Raw genomic sequence first — 17,668 nt, forward strand, 5'->3', positions numbered from 1 at the left:
ATTTTGAGATTTACACACAAACTTTTTTTTTTAATAGCTCATCAGCTATTGTTAGTGTATTTTACATGTGGCCCAAACAATTCTTCTTCCTCCAATGTGGCCCAGCAAAGCCAAAAGATTGAACACCCCTGATTTAAAGTCTCTACAAGTTGTCCTGAGGGCATGTAGCAAATGGAAAAACGTTTTATTCAAGAAAATCTAAATCTTGGTAGTAACAGTAAGATTCTGCAGCATTCGGGCCATAAACTGCTCCCCCATCCCCATACCCAGCCCAGAGTGACTGAAGTTCTACTCTAAGTAGGTGTGGCCAAGACAAAAGGGCTCCCTCTTGTCCCTGGTCCAGAGTCACTGTTTCTCCTTAGGAAGACCAGGCCACCAGCATTCTTATCCCTCACAGCCTGATATTGTAGAAGTTCTATTCCAGGCAAGTGTGGTCAAGATGACCAGGGCTCCCTTGCTTTACCCAGCCTACACCTGCAGGGTGGAAGCTCTACCCTAGGCAAAACAGGCCAAGAGACTGGGTGCAGTGGCTCACGCCTGTAATCCCAGCACTTGGGAGGCCGAGGTGGGTGGATCACGAGGTCAGAAGTTCGAGACCAGCCTGGTCAACATGGTGAAACCCCCTCTCTACTAAAAATACAAAAATTAGCCAGGCATGGTGGCGGGCACCTGTAATCCCAGCTACTTGGGAGGTTGAGGCAGGAAAATTGCTTAAAACTGGGAGGCAGAGGTTGCAGTGAGCCGAGATCACACCACTGCACTCCAGCCTGGGCAACAGAGCAAGACTCCATCTCAAAACAAAACAAAACAAAAACAAAGAAACAAACTAAAAACAGGCCAAGAATGCTGAAACTTGATTGTCCCTGCCCCAGCTCTCTCACAGAATGAAGGTTCCATGACAAGAGAGGCAAGCTGAGAAGACCAGAGGCTGTTGCCCCTACCCAGCACCCCACTCAGAGCAGGGTGTCACCCCAAGAGAAGCAGACTACTGTTTCCACTGCCATCTCCACAGCAGTGGTGCAGAGCTCTGCCCAGGGAAAAGGCAGGCTGTAAGAACTGCAGCTCTTCACAAGGAGAGCGACTTCATGCGGAATATGCCATGGGGAAGTTCAAGCTCATGAGTGCTGTACAAAACATCATGGAGATTTTGGTGGCTGACAATCAAGAGAAGGCTGGTAGCTCTATGACAGGAAAAAGTAAAGGGTAGACCACCTAGAAGTTTAACAGAGAACTGGGAAAGAGACAGCTAAGAGGAACCTTCCTGACGTCAGAGCAAGCCTCAGGGATTAGATTTAAGGACTATTCCTGCAAAACTTTAATTGTATCAAACTGTGGAACAATTATGCCTCAAGGTATTGTCAAAAACAACAGAACAATCAGCTAAGGAGGGAGACTAACAACTGAGTGTAATACCAGTTGTATAAGACCAATACAGAAGATTAGTCAGAAACTTAACAGGGAGATCAGGGAAACAGAAAAAGAGAGTCTAGCTGCAACTACTGTCATTCCTGGTGAGGATACAAGAGTCAGAGTAACTGTGCACACACACACAAGAGTGTGCCCTTTAAGAAGTGACATTAGAGGCTGCACATTGCAGAAAAATAGACTTCACTGATCTAGTCAAGTCATGAAACAAATAAACAAGTAAACAACAAAAAGAACATGCCCCAGAGGCAGAAGGCAGAAAGATCAGTATCTGAAGTTTCTACAATATCTTATCTGAAATGTCCAGTTTTCAACAAAAAACACAAAACATGCAGAGACAGGACAGTGTGATCCACATATGGGAAAAACAGTAGGCAATGCTAACTGCCTTTGAAAGGACCCAGATATTAAATGTAGCAGACAATGACTTGAAAGCAGATATTACAAATATGTTCGAACAACTAAGGTAAACCATACTTAAATAATTAAAGGAAGGTATTATGACAGTATCTCAAATACAGAAGATAAAGAAAAATTACAAAAAATGGGGGGGGGGGGTAAGAATTCTGAAGTTGAAAAGTACAACAGCCAAAATGAAAAATTCACTCAAGAGGCTCAACAGGCAATTTGAGTGGTAGAAGAAATTATCAGCAAACTTGAAGACAGATCAATAGAGATATGCAATCTGAAGAACAGAGAGAAAAAGAAAAAAATGAACAAAGTCCTAAAGGAACACAGGACAGCATTAAGTACACCAACATATGTGACACCTAATAGGAGTCCCAGAAGAAGAGGAGAGAAAGGAGCAGAAAAATACTCGAAGAAATAATTGCTGAAAAGTTCCCAAATATGATTTTTTTTTTTGAGACAGAGTTTCATTCTTGTTGCCCAGGTTGGAGTGCAATGGCATGATCTTGGCTCACCACAACCTCCGTCTACCAGGTTCAAGTGATTCTCCTGCCTCAGCCTCCTGCATAGCTGGGATTACAGGCATGCACCACCACACCAGCTAATTTTGTATTTTTAGTAGAGACAGGTTTTCTCCATGTTGGTGAGGCTGGTCTTGAACTCCCGACCTCAGGTGATCCACCCACCTCGGTCTCCCAAATGCTGGAATTACAGGCATGAGCCACCGTGCCCGGCCCCAAATATGATTTTTTAAAAAAATTAAATCTACATATTCAAGAAGTCAAATGAACTCCAAGTGGGATAAAGGCAAAGAGGTCCACACCCAGACATGCCACAGTTAAAATTTTGAAAGATAAAGAGCGAAAATCCCGAAAGCAGCAAGAGGAAAATGTTTTGTCATATACGAGAAAATTCCAATCAGATTAATGTGACTTTTCATCAGAAACAATGAAGGCCATGGGATGACATATTCAAAGTGCTGAAAGAAAAAAAAAAGTCAACCAAGAATTTTATATCCACTAAAACTATCTTGCAAAAATGAAGATTAAATATGAACATTTTCAGATAAACAAAAACTGAGATAATGCTAGCAGACCCATCTTATAAAAATACTAAAGGAATTTCTTCAGGCTGAAAGCAAATGACACCAGACAGTAATTCAAATTCACATGATAAAAAACAAAGAATACCAGTAAAGGTAGTTATGTATACAATCATAAAAGATAGGATAATTGCAAATTTCCTCTCCTTAACTGGTTTAAAAAGCAGCTGCAGAAAATTATGTATATAATCATGTGTTGTGGTTTATACAGATGTAATATATTTGAAAATAACAACAAAAGGATACTGGTAGGAACGGAACAAGGCTATATTGGAATAAGGAAATGACACCAAACGGTAGCTTGAATCCACAGGAACAAATGAAAAGTACCAGAAATGGTAAATAAAAAGGTTAATATAACTCTCTCTCTCCCCTACCTACATTCTCTTTTCTGTTTCGTTAAAAGACATAATACAAAAATACTTATAAACATTACAATTAAATAACCCTGAGCTTCTGTAACAGGTCGGTAAATTGAAGGTACAAGAATCTAATCTATTTGTAAAGAATTGTTATATGTCTTATAACTGTCTCCAAAACAAACATTTCTGCTGAAATCTTGACGTTATTCCCTTAGCAAACCTAGTCTTCCCAAATACTACAAAAGTAAACTTTGCCCCAGAGTTCTGATCAAATCCTAAATAATGAGGTGTGAAAAACTGGATTTTGACAAACGTGATATGTGCCATCACAAGTTCTTTGGTGAAAAAGAAATACTGTTCAAGAAGGCAGAGCAGTAGCAGCAGAGACTGATGAAGTCTACCCCCCAGTTAGCAGAGGATCTGATTCACAGAGCAAATGTTTAGTCCTAGTTAGAGAAAAATAAGGAGAAAGAAAAGAAATGCATGAACTCTGAAACCAGTTGAATGAGTTTAATGAACAGGACTGAGGAGACAGCAGGAATCTGGAGACTTGGGAAGGTAAAAATACTTCCCTTGAGAAAGTCTTCCAGAAAGTTTAAGAAATCTGACAGAAATTGGGATTAACGACTACCTTTTAAAAAGGAATTAATAGACTTCCAAATGAAAGCATAAGATCTTAAGTACAGTACTTTTGTTCTAGACCTAAACATCTTCAAGTGATGGAACACATTCAGACTCTTGTTGGTCAAGAGACCAGAAATTAAAAATAAAAACAACGATTAACATAACACATGCTCAATAGCAAACTAGGATCAGCTATTTGTAGCTGTTACATTTATAAGTGGAAACATCTCAAGAATCCAGCTCATTAAAACATTTAACAAAGGCAGTTTAGTTCCCTACATAAAGAGGTATTTGAACCAGTATGCTAACCACATTAATATGTAAACTCTTATTCTAAACACTCTCCAAATATTTCCAAAAGGGTGGTTCTGATATAGTAAGTGAGGTCAGAGGCCCAAGGAAAAGTCACTCGTCTCTGACAGTGTGGGGATAGGAAGCAGAAGAATTTTTCCTCTAAAGGTTTTGGTTCCTGACCTAGCAATTGGCATTTCCAGAACTACTACCATCTACAAATATCACCACCATGAAAAGACTGTCCTATGTCATCACTCAGATTAAATAATAGGTGCTTTTAATAAGCACTCATTACAAAAGCTTAATTATATAGTCTTAAGTGTCATAATTTTAAATGCCTGCCTAATACCTGTATTTACCATCTGGTAACTATATATAGGATACTTAACCATTCTTCTATTGCCTAACTTTCAGTTTGTTTTGAAATTTCCTTACTGTAAGCGTCACTGAGATGAACATCTTTGCATATGGCATCTTTGTACTGTGGTCTTTTCCCAAGGATATCTTCCCAGGAGTAAAATTACTAGAACAAATTTAAGGTTATTAATATATGTTGACCAAACTGTTGTCAGAAAGGATGGAGCAATGTACACTCCCACCCACAGTGCATAAGGACATGGTAATTTATTCATCCTTTCAGCAGAACTGGATAGTGTTGTTTTTCACATTTGTGAAGTGTGGTGAACAAGAAATACTTTATCAATATAGAAACAAAGTATCATCTCAACTCAAGCGTAGCAATGTAGTGAAGAATTCAGAGGGCCAAGGATTGAATTCCAGCTCCATCCTATCCCTAAATGGATGACCCTGAAAAATGTACTCACCTATCTAAACCTCAGTTTTCTCATCTTTAAGAGGGAGATAATAATAGTGTCAGCCTCATTAGACAATAGAGGCTTAATCACGGCCATTTTTTTTTTTTTTTTTGCACAAATATTCTCTATGTGCAATAGTTCTAGAAGGGACTAGGAGTTCTAAACCTGAGATCCAGTCATTCTTGCGGGGGCTGGCGGAGGGTGGTCTGTGAACTTGAAAGAGAAAAAAAAAAGTTGTGGTCTGTGAACTTTGTCATCATTTGCCCTCAACTGAAACATAACATTTCCCTCACTTAGGAATGTAGGTAACACACCCCAGTAGTAGTAGACTTGAGACTTAAGACTTTGTTGGTAACAGGAGTCACAGACTTTTTCATATCACATTACAGTTCCTGCAGAGATTTCAAAATAACTTTTATACCCATCACTACTCCAAGTATTATGACAGTTTTTAAGATCTGCTGTTTGATCTCAAAGACGTTAGTAAAGAAGCACGTAATTATAATTTTAGAATATTTTGATAACTGTATTTTGATATGAAGGGTCTCCTTTGTAATGCCTTGTATTTAAACACTTTAAAACAGTGATCCCCAACGTTTTTGGTACCAGGGGCTGGTTTCATGGAAGACAATTTTTCCACGGACCAGGTGGGCAGGGGTTGGGGATGGTTTCAGGATGATTCAAATGCATTACATTTATTGTGCACTTTATTTCTATTATTATTACATTGTAATATATAATGAAATAATTATACAACTCACTGTAAAGTAGAATCAATGGGAGCCCTGAGATTGTTTTCCTACAACTAGACGGTCCCATCTGGGAGTGATGGGACACAATGAGAGATCATCAGGCATGAGTTTCTCATAAGGAGCACACAAACGAGATCCCTCACATGTGTAGTTCACAATAGGGTTTGTGCTCCTATGAGAATCTAATGGCGCTGCTCATCAGACAGGAGGTAGCGTTCAGGCGGTAATGCGAGCAATCGGGGAGCAGCTATAAATACAGATGGAGCTTTGCTCGCTCGCTGCTCACCTCCTGCTGTGTGGCCCGGTTGGTGGCCCAGGGGTTGAGGACCTCTGTTTAAAACATATTCTGAGAAGGGCCCATAGGCTCCTCCAGACTGGCAAAGGGGTCCTGTGACCCCTAGAAGGCTAAAAACCCCCAATCGTGACTCTTAGATGCTTCACGTAGAACATCCTAACTGCAGGCCTAAAATGTCGGAGTTCCTTCAGTGGGCTGCACATATAAACCTCTCCATGAATAAACAGTGCAAGGCCCATCTGCAAACAGCTTCCTAGATTCTTCAGGACAGCCCAGGAGGAGAGCATGTCAGAGCCTCCACTCAACTGTCCATTGGTTTCAATCACGGCCACTAACTAAGGACACCTAGGATTTGCTCCTCACCTGGCTCCTCTGCAGCTGGAATATTAAAACAAATGAAGCTACGCAATACCTGTGGACTATGTATGCTAATGGCAAACTACTAAAAAATTCCAAGGTTTAATAGATAAAGTAGCCTTGGGGTTGGCTATACTTTCCCTCTTTTCCGCAGGCGCCCCATGCAAGGCATCCAAAAGTCCAAGAAGGCCAAGAAAGATATCCAAGCCAAGGTCCCTCATTACACCAGCACTTATTTTTATTTATGGCTCACAGCAGGTGGCAAAGCTGGTCAACAGCAGCACAGGGTTTATAAATTAATTCTTTGGAGCAAATATGATATGTCTGAATTTGTACCAGCCAACTTCATAATGAGACTTGTGGCTTGACCTTCCAGAAAACATTTCTTATAATGATACAAACATTTAATCAGTCAACAAATAGCCAAGTGAGAAGAGGGAAATAAAGTATCTAAGGCAGATGGAAAGCCACTTAATGCTACACAAGATGAACTGATTCCTGAGCACTTTCAGAAGAATGTGCATCTCAATTGCTGGCACAATGTGGTACTTCGGACCTTATATCTTGTAACACAAGTAGGTCACAAATACTTAGTGAAAACCACAACTGAAAAACCACAGAAGACTGTTCCCAAGAAAATTTAGGGAGCAAATGAACAAATATGGAGCAATGGATTTTTTATATTATTTCATGTGACCAGGTATGACAAAGTTAATTTATTACAGAAGAAAATCCAAGTTGACACAACTCCAAAAAACACAAACTTTAGGCTCAACAGATATAATTATTTGTCTAGCCAGTTAGATACATACATATATCCATTGTCCAGAAAAATGCAGTGGTTTTCTTTTTAGATCAATGCAAACAGCATTCTACATTAGTCCTTTTCTGGTCATAAGAGGAAAAAAATATTCAAAAACTGTATAACAATTTCAACGGGATAATCAGGATACAGTGCTGCTTAAAAGTAAATGAAGATATCCCTGCTGGAAACGTGCCATGGAGTGCTAATTAAGCTGTTGCGACAGTTGATTTACTTTGTTTACACAACTGAATGGCCATCACAAAGTCACAGGATTATTTCAGAGCTGGCACAAATCTCAAAAGTCACCTCATTAAAATCATATCATTTAACAGAAGAAGAAACCAAGACCCAGCAGGTTAACCAACCGGCCTACAGATGACCAAGGAGCCAGATAATCTCAGGCCCTACTCCTGTCCTCCCAGGATTCTAGTCATTAACTGTAACTTCTGCTTAATTCTGAAATATCCTGAAATAAAGCTGCACAAACAGCTCAACATAAGTGAGTGAATGGCGAATTCTATGGTCTGTGAATTATGTCTTGATTTAAAGAAAATAGATGGGTGCCATGGATATGAAACACATATCCAATTGGTAGGTAGAATTAAATATGAATAATTTGGTTCTGACATTGGCCCTGTGAAATCTGACATTACCCCTATGATATTCAAGAGGTGCAGAGAAAAGTTACCCAGCGTACTCCAATTGAAGAGAACACACAGGAGCAAGACCACAGGCAGGAACAACAACATAAAGACAAAAGACTAACAACCCAGGATGAGGGAGAAACAAGAGAACATACACAAATAAAGTAAATATGCAAAGGGGCTGGGCATGGTGGCTCATGCCTGGCACTTTGGGAGGCCAAGGTGGGCAGATCATCTGAGCTCAGGAGTTCGAGACCAGCCTAGCCAACATGGTGAAACCTCGTCTCTACTAAAAATACAAAAATTAGCCGGGCGTGGTGGCACATGCCTATAGTCCCAGCTACTTGGGAGGCTGAGGCAGGAGAATTGCTTGAACCTGGGAGGTGGAGGTTGCAGTGAGCCAAGATCATGCCACTGCACTCCAGCCTGGGCAACAGAGCAAGACTGTTCGAACGAAAAAAAGAAGAAAAGGAGGAGAAAAGAAAAGAAAAGAAAAAGGAATGAAGGAAGAAAAGAAGGAGACAGAGAGAGAAAGAGGGAGGGAGGGATGGGGGGAGGAAGAGAGGGAAGGAGGAGGGGAGGGGGAGGAGGGGAGGGGGAGGGGGGAGAGAGGGAGGGAGGAGGGGGGAGGAGGGGAGGGGGAGGGGCGAGAGAGGGAGGGAGGAGGGGAGGGGGAGAGAGGGAGGGAAGGGGAGGGAGGGGGAGAGAGGGAGGGGGAGAGAGGGAGGGGGAGAGAGGGAGGGGGAGAGAGGGAGGGGGAGAGAGGGAGGGGGAGAGAGGGAGGGGGAGAGAGGGAAGGGGAGAGAGGGGGAGAGAGAGAGGGAGGGAGAGAGAGAGAGGGAGAGAGGGAGAGAGGGGGGGGAGGGGGAGAGAGGGAGAGAGGGAGAGGGGGAGGGGGAAACGGGGGGAACAGGGAGAGAGGGAGGGGGAAGGGGGAGGGGGAGAGAGGGAGAGAGGGAGGGGGAGAGAGGGAGGGGGAGAGAGGGAGGGGGAGAGAGGGAGGGGGAGAGAGGGAGAGACGGAGAGAGGGAGGGGGAGAGGGAGAGAGAGGGAGAGAGGGAGAGACGGAGAGAGGGAGGGGGAGAAGGAGAGGGAGAGAGGGAGAGAGGGAGGGAGGGAGGGAGGGAGGGGGATAAGGAGGGGGAGAAGGAGAGGGAGAGAGAGAGGGAGGGAGGAAGAGGGAGAGAGAGAGGGAGGGAGGGAGAGAGAGAGGGAGGGAGGGAGAGGGAGAGAGAGGGAGGGAGGGAGGGGGAGAAGGAGATGGAGGGAGGGAGGGGGAGAAGGAGATGGAGGGAGGGAGGGGGAGAAGGAGAGGGAGAGAGGGAGGGAAGGAGGGGGAGAAGGAGGGGGAGACAGGGAGAGAGGGAGGGGGAGAAGGAGAGGGAGAGAGGGAGGGAAGGAGGGGGAGAAGGAGAGGGAGAGAGGGAGGGAAGGAGGGGGAGAAGGAGAGGGAGAGAGGGAGGGAAGGAGGGAGGAAGGAGGGGGGAAGGAGGGGGAGACAGGGAGAGAGGGAGGGAGGGAGGGGGAGAAGGAGAGGGAGAGAGGGAGGGAGGGAGAGAACGAGAGGGAGAGAGGGGGAGAACGAGAGGGAGAGAGGGGGAGAATGAGAGGGAGAGAGGGGGAGAATGAGAGGGAGAGAGAGGGAGGGAGAGAGAGGGAGGGAGAGAGAGGGAGGGAGGGGGAAAGGGAGGGAGGGGGAAGAGAGGGAGGGAGGGGGAAGAGAGGGAGGGAGGGGGAAGGGAGGGAGAGAGAAAGAGAGGGAGGGAGGGGAGAGAGAGGGGGAGAGAGAGGGGGAGAGAGAGGGGGAGAGAGAGGGGGAGAGAGAGGGGGAGAGAGAGGGGGAGAGAGAGGGGGAGAGAGAGGGGGAGAGAGAGGGGGAGAGAGAGGGGGAGTGAGAGGAAGAGAGGGAGGGGGAGAGGGAGGGGGAGAGGGGGAGAGGGAGGGGAGAGAGAGGGGGAGAGGGAGGGGAGAGAGAGGGGGAGAGGGAGGGGGAGAGAGAGGGGGAGAGGGAGGGGGGAGAGGGGAGGGAGAGGGGAGGGAGAGGGGAGAGAGAGGGAGGGGGGAGAGAGAGGGGGAGGGGGGAGAGAGAGGGGGAGGGGGGAGAGAGAGGGGGAGGGGGGAGAGAGAGGGGGTGGGAAGGAGGAGGAGAGAGGAGGAGAGAGGAGGAGGGAGGGAGGGACAGAGAAAGAACAAACGGAGATTTTTACATAATTCATGTTCTGTGTGTAAAATAAAATTCTCCCTATTATGAGACGTAGCTTTCTTGTTTGAAATTGAGTCTTTGCTAATAAAAGCACTAGAAATCTTGATTTGGAACTCAGAAAATCCAAAGGATACAGAAAAGAGAAAAGAAACTTAATCGTCTTTCTACCAAAGTGTCCCTAAGCAATCCATATCATTTTTGATCATATTGAGTCCTAAGCCACAGGAAACTGAAGACCTGAGAAAGTCAAGAGGAAAAAACAGGAGAAATTGTTACCCTGACCTCAAGACCTACACATGTTCCTAAGCCAGAGGAAAGACTTCCAGTATTGAAGACAATGTCCCCAATATTGCCAGTGTCTGTTTCTCAAAGAATTTCTAATTTATTTGGATTATAAAGACAACCATTTTAATGGGAACAATGAGTTTCTCTTAAATCTCACTGGCTTTCCAGAAAAAAAAAAAAAAATCACCTAAACCAGAGGTCAAGAACCAGATTAATTTTTTAATAACATGTTTTTTAATAAGGTGTTTTGTTTTTTTTTTTTTAAATAACGTGATCCTAGCTTGGAAATTTAACTCTGCTTTTTAAAAAAACAACTGTGAACTCTGGCTTTAGGACATGACAAATGAAAATAAGGTCCAATGTACTTTTCACAATTCCTTCTGCAAGAGTTGGGTAGAACACCTTGTTTTCTCCCAGTAATTCTCCTGGGGGACAGAGAAGGTGCATATCTCCATGGTGCCTCTCTAGCAAGGCTATGCACAGCTTTCAGGTAATTTACCCACCAATTCAGTGGAAAAAATTATTGCAGTGCCTCTAAGCCTTGGAAATGTATTTCTTAGTCTTGGGGTATACGTGACACACATACGTACACACATTTCTCAAATGAAATAATAATAACGTGGTGGATACTCAGGTATACCACCCAGAACCCCCCCACCCAACTTCAAGGAAGGATGTGTTGCCCCAGTTGTTGGGAGTTCTCTAGGAAGCAGCCCCTTACTGTTAGTCCCTTCTGAACTGCCTCGGTTCCAGAGAGCATCTCATCCAAGCTACCTTCCTAGTAATGAAGGACAAATGGAGGAACATAGAGGCCTGGCCATTTCATCCCAACCCAAGACAACTCAGAAAGGCCATTTCAGCTCCAGACCTTCCTCCCAAGGTGGTCAGCCAAAGCTGTCATTGAGCCTGCATCTCAGCTGCACGTCTCCCTCTGGCCAGTCCCGCTTCATTTACTCCCCTTCTCCAGCAGCCATCCCAAAGGCATCCCTTAATAAACCTCCTGTACCCTAAACTCAGCCTCAGAGTCTGGGAAATCAAGCTGCAAAATAAGATGTAAGTATAAAGGTATGATTATGTACACTAGTGGCAAAGTACTAGGAAGTTCCAAGGTTAAACAGATAAAGTAGCCTTGGGGTTGGCTGTATTTTCTTCACTCTTTTACTTTCATAAAGACTCAGCCTTGATCTGTCACCATATAAACATGTTTTCTAAAGTGATAAACTGCAGAAAGTGGCTAGCTCTGTCATCTCCAAAGCAGCATAAAATAGTATAAGAATTAAAATGGATGAAAATACAGGAAAAACCAGAAGTCATTTGCATAGAACTCTGACCAAAAAGTCGATTACCATTTTCAACTCAATCAAATACTGAAATATGAAGTGAAATGTAGTGTTCTAGATTTTTGTGACAGGAATTTTTTTAAAGTCAATCCTGAAAAGGAAATTAAGAAAACAATTCCATTCACAAGAGTAACCAAAAGAATAAAATGCACAGGAGTAAGTGTAACCAAGAAAGTGAAAGACTTGTACACAGAAAACTACAAAATATTGCTGAAATAAGAGAAGACCTAAATAAATGGAAAGACATCCCACATTCATGGATTAGTAGACTTAAAACTGTTAAGATGTCGGCCGGGCGCGGTGGCTCAAGCCTGTAATCCCAGTACTTTGGGAGGCCGACGCGGGTGGATCACGAAGTCAGGAGATCGAGACCATCCTGGCTAACATGGTGAAACCCCGTCTCTACTAAAAATACAAAAAACTAGCCGGGCGTGGTGGAGGGCGCCTGTAGTCCCAGCTACTCGGAGGCTGAGGCAGGAGAATGGCGTGAACCCGGGAGGTGGAGCTTGCAGTGAGCCGAGATCGCGCCACTGCACTCCAGCCTGGGTGACACAGCGAGACTCCGTCTCAAAAAAAACAAAAAAACAAAAACAAACAAACAAAAAAACTGTTAAGATGTCAATACCAGCCAAGCAATCTACAGATACAATGCAATCCTTATCAATATTGGCTTATAGCTTTTTTTTTTTTCCCCCAGAAACGGAAAAGCTGATCCTCAAATTCATATGGAACTTCAAGGGGCCCCAAATGGCCAAAATAATGTTGACAAAGAACAAAGTTAGAGGATTCACACTTCCCAATTTCAAAAATTACTATAAAGCTAAAGTAATCAAAATAGTACAGACTGCAGTGAGGTGTGGTTGCACTACCGCACCCCAGCTGGGGTGACAGAGTAAGACCCTGTCTCAAAACAAAACAAAAAACAAAGAAAAATAAATTTTTAAAAAAGGGCTGGGTGCAGGTCAGGCGCGGTGGCTTGTGCCTGTAATTCCAGCACTTTGGGAGGCCAATGCAGGTGGATCACCCGAGGTCAGGAGTTCAAGACCAGCCTGGCCAACACTGCGAAACCCTGTCTCTACTAAAAAAAAAAAAGAAATTAGCCGTGCGTGGTAGCGGGCACCTATGATCCCAGCTACTCGTGAGGCTGAGGCAAGAGAACTGCTTGAACCTGGGAGGCAGAGGTTGCAGTGAGCGGAGATCACGCCATTGCGCTCCAGCCTGGGTGACAGACTGAGACCCTGCCTCAAAAAAAAAAAAAAAAAATTTTAAACCAGTGTGGTATTAGCATAAGAGTAGACGCATATCAATGGACTATAATTAAGAGTCCAAAAATAAACCCTTACGTATACAGTCAATTGATTTTGATGAGGGTGGCAAGACGATTCAAAGATGACAAGATAGTTTTGTGTGTGTGTGTGTGTGTGTGTGTGTGTGTGTGTGTGTGTGTTTTAAAGAAACAGTGCGGGGACAACTAGGGATCCAAATGTGAAAGAATGAAGTTGGACATCTACCTCACACCAGACACAAAAATTAACTCAAAATGGATCAGAGACCTAAATGTAAGAGCTAAAACTATAAAACTTTTAAAAGAAAACATAGGAGTCATACTTCATGACCTTGGTTTGGGCTAAGAGTTCACAGATACACCAAAAGCACGATCCATAAAAGAAATAATTGATAAAACCTCTAATAAGGGTCTTGCTTCCAGAATGTATACTCTTACACAGCTTCGTAGTAAGAACACAGCCCAATTTTAAATGGGCAAAAGATTTGAATAGACATTTCACCAAAGTAGACTATGAATGACTAATCAGCACATGAAAAGATGCTCAACGTTATTAGCCACTAGGGAAATGCAAACTAAAAGCACACTCAGGTATCAGTTCATACTAGAACGCCTACAATAAAAAGACAGATGATACCAAGTATTGGCAAGGATGTGAAGATACTGGACCTCTCAGTGCTAGTGGAAATGTAAAATGGTGCAGCCACTTTGGAATTATTTTGACAGTTTCTTAAGAAATTAAAGGTATATTTACCAGCCAGGCATGGTGGCTCACACCTATAATCCCAGCACTTTGGGAGGCTGAGGCAGGCGGACCACTTGAGCTCAGGAGTTTGAGACCAGCCTGGCCAACATGGTGAAACCCTGTCCCTACTAAAAAAAAAAAAAAAAAAAAATTAGCTGGTCGTGGTGGCACATGCCTATAGTCCCAGGTACTCGGGAGGCTGAGGCAGGAGAATCACTCAAACCTGGGAGGTGGAGGTTGCAGTGAGCCAAGATCATGCCACTGTACTCCAGCCTGGGCTACAGGGCGAGACTCTGTCAGAAAAGAGAAGAGAAGAGAGAGAGAGAAGAGAGAAAAGAGAAGAAAAGAAAAAAGAGAAAAGAAAAGAAAGGAGACAAATGTGCCCACTTCACTGCTAAATGAAGCTGAATTCAATACATCATCAAGCACAATTTTATCTTTGTTATTATTTTTAATTTTTCCATCTTTCTGGGTAAAAGTACAATTTTAGAAATATCAAATAACTCCTTGAAAAGAGATCTCAAAGCATCTTTGTTTTCACATATTCATAAATCATTTCAAACATCTGGCTACATGTTCAGGGTGTGGCATCTAATTCATATCCCTTATTTACAAGACTTCACTGTTCACTGTGACTATGTATGTATGTATTGTATGTATGTGTGTGTGTGTGTGTGTGTGCGCGCACGCTAAAATCTTTCCAAAATGATCACAAACCCACAATTCCATCAGATTCTCTCTCGGAATCTCTGGGGTCATATGATCCAGGTGTCTGATTCCAGGGTTACCCCAATCCACATGGAGGGGACAATTGAGCAAATTCTCCTTAGAAGCTACCCAAGTTACTTTGACATTGTTTTAATGTTTAATCACCATTAGTTGCAAGATGTCCATTCTGCTGATCCAAACCATTTTTCTGTTTACCCTACTTCCATCCCATCTGGAGTGGAAACAGTAAATGTCTCTTTACTTTCAGAAAGAGGATAGCATTTGAAGATGACTACTAATGGTACCTCTCAAGGCTTAGTTCCCTTTAGCTTTACCTCTTAGGGGCGATTTTCCACTCATCACGTCACCTAGGATCCTTTTATTCTTCTGAGTGCTCTAAATTTTCACATCTTGCCAAGCATAATGACCAATACTGGGCACCAAATTCTAACATAATGCCAAATATAGCAAAGAGATTAGCTGCCAAATCCTTTACAGGGGTCCCCAACCCCCGGGGCCATGGACCAGTACCAGTCAGTGGCCTGTTAGGAACCAGGCCACATAGCAGAGGTGAGCGGTGGGTGAGCGCGCATTATTGCCTGAACTCCATCTCCTGTCAGATCATTGGTGGCATTAGATTCTTACAGGAGTGCAAACCCTATTGCGAACTGCGCATGCAAGGGATCTAGGCTGCGTGCTCCTTACGGGAATCTAATGCCTGATGATCTGAGGTCAAACAGTTTCATCCTGAAACCATCCCCCACCTCTGGTCTGTGGAAAAATTGTCTTCCATGAAACCAGTCCCTGGTAATGAAAAGGTTGAGGACCACTGCTTTAGAGTAAGTTTATTCCTAAAAAACAAATACCTAGGAAGAATAGTGCCGAGGTATGCTTAGAATTACTAAGAATGTTAAGGAATTCCTGGGTGTTTTGGAAGAGGGAGAATGCACCAGAAGGGAGGTATGTAGTGGAATTGTAACAGCATGACACCAAGTCTCCTGGAGGAGAGAATATTTCTGAGTGCTGATGCATCCAACAGTGAGGAATGGAGAAAGAAAACGAGTTGTCTTCCTTGCTCCTTGCCTCAACGTAACTCTTGCTGTTTTAAGGAATCAGCATTTCATAGCCATTTCTTGCATTAAATCCAGGATACATCTTTTTGCTTGTATAACAAATATGGAACCACAGATGTTGAGGGCTGGAACGTATCAATGAGCAAAACAGCATAGTTCAACATTTCTCATTTTATTGCTGAGGATCCTGAGGCCTAGGCAGGGGTGGAACAACTGACTGCCCAGTGTTACTTAGAGACAGGGCTGCAGCTATAACTGTACCTCCTGGGCCTCAGGCCCAATCTCCTTCAACTTCTTCCTCATTTCTCCACAAAGTAGGTAATTTTAAAAATCAAGGCCTAGTGTGGTGGCTCACACCTGTAATCCCAGCACTTTAGGAGGCCAAGGCGGGCAGATCACTTGAGGTAGGAGTTCGAGACCAGCCTGGCCAACATGGGGAAACCCTGTCGCTACTAAAAATACAAAAATTAGCCAGGCGTGGTGGTAGGTGTCTGTAATCCCAGCTACTCAGGAGGCTGAGACAGGAGAAGTGCTTGAACCCGGGAGGCAGAGGTTGCAGTGAGCCAAGATCATGACACTGCACTCCAGCCTGGCCGACAGAGCAAGACCCTGTCTCAGTCTCAAGAAAAAAAAAAAAAAAAAAAAGTCACGCCTGGTCCCATTTCTTTTCCAAAAGGAATCTAAAACCACCCGATGCCTTATCTTATAGGCCTGCTTGTAAAATTCATGCTCCAATAGTAATTATGTGCACTACACCACTTGCTATGTTTCTATAACTTCTATTGCAGGTGGGGTGCTCTGTCAGTGTCCTGGGGAAGCCTGGGCCCCCAAGCTGCAGGCTGGGGACTTCTGCAGAGGGTGCCCAGGGGACAGCTTTGCCTCCTGGGCCCTTTTTTCCCTCTCCTAGGAACTCCAACTGGAATAGGAAGAGAGTCTGCAGGCCTGTTCCTTCTAGAAGGGCTAGCAGGAAGGAGACTAAGGCTCTAAGGAGAGGGACCAAGGGCCTGTCCTGAGTCTAGGTCATGGTTTCTCAAACCACAATGCCATAGGTCTGGAGGGATGGGCAGCTTGGGGTGCATTCGAGGGTACAGGATAACCTTGGCAACATTTCCAAGGCCAAGATCCTTTTAAAACATTTTTAGGGTGGTGATTTTATTATACTATTCAAACCAATGTGGCAATAAAACTATGTAATTTCAGAACTTTTAAGCCAAATCAGGAGACTTCAGTACATAAATGGGACAGAAGGAAGTAGAATTCCATCCCACTTCTTTTCCATTTGTGGCAAGAAACTTGTGCCCCATATTAACTGGCATACAAGTTCACGTTCCTGCATCGTTAGGGAAACTCTGCTTGGGAAGTATGGGAGGTACTGACTCCAGCAAAAAGATTATTGGTGGTCCATGGAACATCGACCCAGCTCAGAAGGAGTCACCCAGAAGGTTCCAGCTCAAAGTCCCAGCAGGTAATGAAGAACATACACTTTCTTGCCTGGCCTTGCCTTCTGGCCCACACCCTCAATGGCTGAGTGGGGCCTGGGGCTGGCAGGCTGAGGCACAGGGAGATTTCTAGCTGTCCTCCTTAGAAACACAACCCACAGGCATGATTAGAAGTCATCTTGCTACCTGGATGATTTTCAGGCAAGCATTTTACAAACTGACATTTACATTTAATTTCAGAATTAAAATTCTGAAAATGTAATACTTACTGTGTTTTTTTGAGTTACCATGTCCTGAGAAGAAAAAGAAAAAATGAATATAGCTTTTTTTCAAAACAGCTAATTTCCATAAGCATTAGCCAGTACTCCCCTCTATAAAAGAAATTAACCATGTAAGAATTAATCACATAAAAGCACCCACCTTAGAGTAAGAATTAATCATGTAAAACCTCCCTCTCCAAAAGCTTCAAACACAATGAACCTCTGAATTGCAACATTCATATTCCAGAGAAAATTGATCACCACTGGTTAGCCTTTGGAACTATTAGAGGGCATGTATGCTTATAAGGATTTCCCCAGAACAGTGCCAATGCTTTTGCCCAAAAGATATTTTGAGCTTCAGGTTTGGGGTACTGAGTGCTCTCATCTTGCCTTCCCAGAAAAGAATGTCAATGATAGCAAGGAAGGGCCTAGAAGGCATTGTGCTAT

The 17,668-nt window shown here is 43.6% G+C and overlaps 1 protein-coding gene across 5 annotated transcripts in view; it reads right to left on the bottom strand.

Annotated features, from left to right (window-relative positions):
- Positions 1-17,668, bottom strand: part of MAP3K15 (mitogen-activated protein kinase kinase kinase 15) — a 149,898-nt gene that overhangs the window by 104,326 nt on the left and 27,904 nt on the right. For 4 of the 5 annotated variants that reach the window (XR_287236.4, XM_065538460.2, XM_015443582.4 and 1 more), the window contains exon 3: positions 17,231-17,254. The exons of the other annotated variant lie outside the window; for it this stretch is intronic. Coding sequence is in view for 3 of the 4 variants with exons in the window: in XM_065538460.2 (XP_065394532.1) it covers positions 17,231-17,254 (24 nt within the window). In the remaining variant the exon portion in view is untranslated. The remainder of the gene's footprint in view (positions 1-17,230; positions 17,255-17,668) is intronic. 5 annotated transcript variants of the gene reach the window in all.

Source organism: Macaca fascicularis, chromosome X (assembly GCF_037993035.2).
Source record: "Macaca fascicularis isolate 582-1 chromosome X, T2T-MFA8v1.1".
In the NCBI taxonomy this organism is placed as follows: domain Eukaryota; kingdom Metazoa; phylum Chordata; class Mammalia; order Primates; family Cercopithecidae; genus Macaca; species Macaca fascicularis.